The sequence below is a fragment of the Auxenochlorella protothecoides genome, assembly GCF_000733215.1.
Source record: "Auxenochlorella protothecoides strain 0710 unplaced genomic scaffold scaffold54, whole genome shotgun sequence".
NCBI lineage: Eukaryota > Viridiplantae > Chlorophyta > Trebouxiophyceae > Chlorellales > Chlorellaceae > Auxenochlorella > Auxenochlorella protothecoides.
In genome coordinates, this window is record NW_011934258.1 from 610167 (window position 1) to 616166 (window position 6000).

General features: G+C 65.2%; 3 protein-coding genes across 3 annotated transcripts in view; 1 reads left to right on the forward strand and 2 right to left on the reverse strand.

Annotated features, from left to right (window-relative positions):
- Positions 1-747: 747 nt before the first annotated feature.
- F751_4846 (hypothetical protein) lies at positions 748-2085 on the forward strand (the record flags this gene model as incomplete). Its single annotated transcript, XM_011400947.1, has 3 exons — positions 748-959; positions 1271-1348; positions 1935-2085. The coding sequence occupies 3 exons, from the start codon at positions 748-750 to the stop codon at positions 2083-2085; spliced, it is 441 nt and encodes a 146-aa protein (XP_011399249.1).
- A 1460-nt stretch (positions 2086-3545) lies between these two features.
- On the reverse strand, positions 3546-3773 carry F751_4847 (hypothetical protein; the record flags this gene model as incomplete). The annotated part of the gene is made up of 1 exon (XM_011400948.1): positions 3546-3773. The coding sequence occupies one exon, from the start codon at positions 3771-3773 to the stop codon at positions 3546-3548; it is 228 nt and encodes a 75-aa protein (XP_011399250.1).
- A 424-nt stretch (positions 3774-4197) lies between these two features.
- Positions 4198-6000, reverse strand: part of F751_4848 (ATP-dependent protease ATPase subunit HslU) — a gene marked incomplete at both ends in the record, with an annotated part of 4027 nt that continues 2224 nt past the window's right edge. Inside the window, 4 exons of the mRNA XM_011400949.1 lie at positions 4198-4305; positions 4478-4724; positions 4959-5217; positions 5566-5728. Of these exons, the coding sequence (XP_011399251.1) occupies positions 4198-4305; positions 4478-4724; positions 4959-5217; positions 5566-5728 (777 nt within the window). The remainder of the gene's footprint in view (positions 4306-4477; positions 4725-4958; positions 5218-5565; positions 5729-6000) is intronic.

Sequence of the window (6000 nt, forward strand, 5' to 3'; positions counted from 1 at the left end):
TACAATCCATCTTGCCCAATGCAGTGGCTGGACCTTGTCTCGTCCGGAGTAGGTCGATCTCCTTCCGGGCCTGAAAACGGAACGTCCCCCCCCCGGGTGCGAGGGCATGCGACGCTTCGTCCGGCCCGTTTCGGTGTCTCACTGGCTACATGCGCCTATATGCACCCCCATGTGACTTTCACGCCTTTTCCACTCCCGTGCAGACCTCCCAGGGCAAGTTAAGATCATCCCCGCACTTTAAGGAAGCTACCTGAAGTTGCCTTTCAAGCCACGGTGAAACTCCCTCGCCATCTCATCCAAGGGCTCGCACGGCGGCACGCTCCCCCCATACGGTAAGCTGGCCCCGGCGACCGTGAAACACATCTTCTCGCGGCATGTTACGATGATGTCCTCGCTTCCACACCTGTCGCATGCTGCGTTTGCTCGACAGATCCAGCCCCGCACTCAGTCACGGCGGCCTTTATCGCGCAGGTGCACCCCCACAACCTCGAACCTGGGTATGGTGTGAGGTGCGCGGAGATGAGCAACGAGCCCGGGTGCCCGGAGAGGTCTCCGGCGCATTCTCGTGGCTCTCATGGCACCACACCCGCCACCCCCAGCACTGGCCTCCTTCACCCTGACTGGTTGAGCTGCCTCTTCTCCCTCTCGATGTTCCACCCCTGCCCCCGCCACCCGGGTGTCAAGCGCAACGAGTGCAACTTCTTCTGTGCCCGTTGCTCACCGCGAGAGGGGCAGGCCTACTGCCGCATGTGCCTGGATTCGCACGGCGACTGCCCGGGGCCCGTCTTTCAGATCAGGAAATACATGTACCAGACGTGCGTGCACGTGGAGGACATCGCCCCGCTCCACGACGTCACCGGCATCCAGGCCTACCTGATCAACTCCAAGCGGGCACTGCTCATCCACTCCAAGATCTCCGCCCTGGCCTCTGCCAACTCCGCCCTGGATGAGATCTGCAGGTGCCCCCTGTGCCTCGTGTTACTGGGACTGCCTGGGTTGGGAGGGCACGAGATTGGATCCAGACGGATGGGCTGTCCCCTGCACCCTCCCCTTTCTAGGGCTGGGTGCCGTCTATGTGACTGTTCGTGCCCAGATCAGGCCGGCGGCCCGTGAAGCTGATTCCGCCCCCCCCACTGCCGACGCTGGTGCCCCTCGTCCCTTGACTACCCACCCTGGCCCAACATCTTCTCGATCCGCCCTGCCACCCCCCTCGCCTTCCTCGAGTGCCCCTCCCTCAGCCCCCCCTTCCCCAACCCTGCCACTCCCACAGAGGCTGTCAGCGTCCCCTTCGCTCGGACTGCCAGTACTGTTCGCTGCACTGCAAGAATGTCGCCAACAGCAACAGGGAGTCCAAGCCCCCAACCCATTCCGCCAGGCACCTCCCGCCGGCCTCTCCGACCCCGGCCTCGCCCCACCCCGCCGCGCTCCCGGCCTCTGCGGCCCTCCCCTCCCGTCAGACCGCCTTCCGCCCCGTGCCGCGACGGGAGCCCACGGGGGGGTCCCCGCCCGTGCTGCGCCCGGTCCCCCTCCGCCGCGGGGTCGTGCTGGACCTGCCCTCCCCAAACTCTAGGCCATCGCTGCTGGTGCTGCGGCGGGGCGGCGCCGCGCCGCCCCAGCCCTGGGCGGAGCGCCGCGATGCGCTCGCCCACCCCGCCCTGCCCCGGGGCCCCATGGCCTTCTCGGGCTTGCCCCAGCAGATGTACGATCCTGGGTGTCAGGGCCACCATTGCTCAGGGGAGGGGCCTTGTGGGGATTGCTTCTATGCAAGTGGCTCATGATCCGCTGCGTCGGCACTCCCTGCCAGGCGCGGGAGGGGCAGGCGCGGGAGGGGCCGATCGGACTGTTGCGCCACGCAGCCTTTGAGCAGGGCTGGGAGCCTGAAATTATAGCCCACCCCTCCAACCTCACCACCTCGCCCCCTCGCCTCACTGCAGCCGGGCCAGCAGCCTGCACGGCAGCCACCACAGGCCGCATGCGCTGCAGCCGTGGACCGTGAGGGGCGGCTTCCAGCCGCGGCGGTCCCAGGAGCTGGACCCACAGCAGGAGGACGAGGCAGGTTTCATGTCAGCGCCGCGCCAGTACTGATGCCTGCGTCGTGGCAGCCCGAGTCCGAGCCCTTTATCTTGCCGGGAGCCGGCTGCCGCCTGCAATGGCCGCCGCACAGGTGCCCCCCCTTCCTCACCTTCAGCGTCGGCTTGCTCCGGATGCACTCCACTCTTGCTCTCTCCCCTGCCTCACTTGCAGCAGCCAGTATTGCTCCATCCTTGCATTGAGATACCTCAAAGCCGCACATCGCTTGGCCTTGGCGGGTCATAACACCATTTGGTTTATTCCCTGTCCCCCAGACGCCATTTCATTCCGTACCGCCTCCAGTACCCAGCCTGAGTGCTGCATCCCGCTTGCACAGACAAGCAAGCAGGAGCTGCAAGGGGCAGCCCTTGCCACTGGTCAGCCTCCAAACAGGGAGACATGGCAGCTCCTGCCGTGATAGCAACCTGTTTCAGGACCTGACTGGCAGCGGCCTCGTGCCTCCCTTGTCTGGCCAACACGTCCACAGTGGCAAGCTTGAGCTGTCCCACACCTCCTGTTGGCCCCATGCATACACAGCTCCTTTTACCCAAACTGTCTGATTGCACAAGATGAATTGCAGTTACTGCTCTGAGCGCCAACGAGAGATGTACAGCAGCAGCGAATCGCGGAGGAGGGGGGTGGGTGGGTGGGGTGTCAACTCACTCATGCGTGAGCACATGGTTCTTGAAGGGCCTCAGCACCACCTTCCCAGCCCCAGGTGCCATCTGGCATAGGAGCCAGGCGTGCATGCATTTCTCCACGCAGCAACCCCTTGAGCAGCTGGGCAGAGATCACATGGCCGTATGGGAGGGAGATATAGTACTGCCTGTCCCCCTCGACATCCAAGGGGAGGAGGGCCGCCTCCCTACCACCCAGCCAGCTGCCGTGGTGGGGTAGGAGCAGCCGTCCAAGGTCCACCGCCCTGTCCTGTTGAGTTGGAAAGTTCAAAGGAACCAAACATATTGTGTCTTGCCCACTGGGCTGGCGAGGTGAGGATGTGGGCTTCAGGCTCTGTCAATCGCCGTGCATGGAGTATGGGCAGGGTGACAGGTACTACAAGCAACCATCCGATGCTGCTTCTCTCTAAACCCGCCACACCTCTCGATTGCCCCAAAAGTCCATGGTGCTGAAGAGGAGGCGTGGGGGCATGTTCCCGGCCGACGGGGGGAGTATGGCCAGTTCGCCGACATACCTCCTGCTAAAGTACCAAAGGGCGCCTGATGTGGCGCTGGCTCCAAAAAGTAGACCCCCGGCTGCCAATGTTTGCATGGTCGTACTTTCAGCCTGTGCGAGGGCAAGGGCACTCGTGTCCTCGAGTATCTTTCATGCAAACGATCTTTTCCAGTCACAGCCATATGTGGTGCTGGTGCACCAGCACTGTGAATTCAGGATGCCTGACAAGTGCATTTTGATCTGCGAGTACACACACTCCTCCCCCCCCCCTCGCCAGACCGTCACCTGCCGCAGAAGGGTGGCTAGTAGAGCTCCTGTGGCACCCACGCCACACATCTGAGCCACCTTGAACCTGACCAGTATGCGAAAGAGGAGCATCCCCGGGCCCTTGTACAGTACCACCTTGGTGCCGGGGGTCGTAGGGAGGAGATCCAGCCACTCCGGCTGCTGCTCCCTGCCCGGGGGTTGCCGCGGTCGTTCCGATGTTGAGGGACTCCACGACCCTCCTGATGTGAACAGAGAACGTCCATGCTGCCATGGTTGCCCCGATGCCCGGCTCTGCAGCCCTCGATGTGCAATGATGCAGGTGCTGCAGGACCCAGTCACCTCCGGGGCCCGTTGCATGGATACGTGGCACTCCATGCACCCCTGCCCCGTCACGAGAGCCCGGTAGAGCCAGACATGATCCGCACATGGCTTGCACAGTAGTAGGCCGGCACGTCGAGCACCCGCCTGCATTGCAGGCTAGGTGCGCCCCGCGCTCGGGCTGGCAGGATTTCGCGCTGGTTGTTCGTGGTCCAGGTCCCTGCGATCTGGCTCAACACAGTGTCCATTCGCTCATCAGTCATGCTTACAGAGCTGTTCTGCCCCAACACTGTTGGAGACTGGGGTGTTTGGGCGCCGCAGCGTTGGCGGTGCCCGTGTCGCGCGCGGGACAGGGCTGCTGGCCCTCCCTCACAAGACATATCGACTGAGGTCCTGTTTCTTCAGCAGGTCCTCCAGCTTCTTCACGATGTCCTCCCGGTCCACCACCACTTCCATCGGTCTACTCCCGGAGTCCGTCTGCACGGAGAGAGGGTAGGAGAGGGAGGGGATCTCTGTGCCAGATCCCCTGCTCATGATGGAAGCATGGAGCGACCCAGCCGCCCTGACCTCCCTCCTCTCTGGGGGCCCCACCAGACGACCCCCCCCCACCCCCATCGAGGGCATCCCTCGCGCATTTCCCTCCACCCACCCACCCCGCGCGCACCAGCTCCGGGGCCTCGAAGGACACGTCCTCCACGATGCGCTCGATGATGGTGTGCAGGCGCCGCGCGCCGATGTTGTCCACGCTGGCGTTGACCTCCTCCGCGGTGCGCGCGATCTCGCGCACTGCCGCGTCGGTGAAGCGCAGCGAGATGCCCTCCGTGGCCAGCAGCGCCGCCTGCCGGCGCAGCATGTTACTCTCCGGCTCTGTCAGGATACGGTGGAAGTCGTCCTGCCTGTGGCGAGCGGGGGCGGGGGTGGGGTGGGGTGGGGTGGGGGGGGTTGATAGAGAGGGATAGGGAAGGAGTGGAAGCAGGCCCAGTGGACCCACACACGTTTTCAAACGCGCCCCTTTCCTCCCCTCCCCGCAAGTCACTCCCTCGCCCCACCCCCCTCGCTTCACTCCACAGCATACCGTTGGCCCCCCTTCCTCTCCCCCCCAGCTCCCAGTAACACACATCTTCACTCACGTGAGGCCCTTGAGCTCCACGCGGACGGGCAGGCGGCCCTGCAGCTCCGCCATCATGTCGGAGGGCTTGCAGGAGTGGAAGGCCCCCGACGCGATGAACAGCATGTGGTCGGTGGACACGTTGCCGTGCTTGGTGGAGACCACGCTGCCCTCGATGATGGGCAGCAGGTCGCGCTGCACGCCCTCGCTGGAAGCGTCGGCGCCGTACCGGTTCTCGGCCGAGGACACGATCTTGTCGATCTCGTCGATGAACACGATGCCTAGTGACACGTGGGAGGGGACGGGGGGGGGGGGGTGTTTGAAGGGGGTCCGAGGGGGTCGAGGGGGTCCGAGGGTTTGTGTGGAAAGCACTGCCTCCTGCCACCCTGGCCGTGCTCGTGTGGTGCGCACCGGGGGAACGGGGGGGGGGGGGGGGTTACTGGTGGACGCGGTGCCCCAGCCCCGCACGCACACCCCGGCTGCCGTGAGTGCACGATGGTCCCACACCGCCCATTGTCAGGGGGGGCCGGCCGACGGGCCACCGCCGCCTGCCCTCCACCTCCGCCTCCCTGGTCTCCACCCCTCCCCTCGCCCTCTGCCTTCCTCCCCACCCATCCCTGCAAACGCACCGTCCTGCTCCGCGGCGGCGATGGCGTCGCGCAGCACGACCTCGCTGCTCACCAGCTTCTCGGCCTCCGCATCCTCCAGCAGGGGCCGCGCCTCCGACACGCGCATGCGCCGCTTGGAGTCACGCCCACGCCCGAACAGCTTGTCCACCCGGACCACCATGTCCTGAGGAGGGTGGGGGGCGAGGGTGAGCGGGGAAGGGGAGTGGGGTGGTGACCTGCAGGGGACGACGGAGACCTGTTTGGGCGCAGCGGGCGCATCCGCCCCCGGCCAGAGGTCCCGTCCGAGTCCGCAGCAGGTGCCCGCCACATGGTGCACTCCCCACCCCAGCACCCCTCTACCAAAACACTTGCCTGCATGGCCACCCCCCCCGCCTCCCCCAAGCCGCCCAGGATGCGGGCGGGGCTGCTTGGCACCTCGATCTCCACCATGCGGTC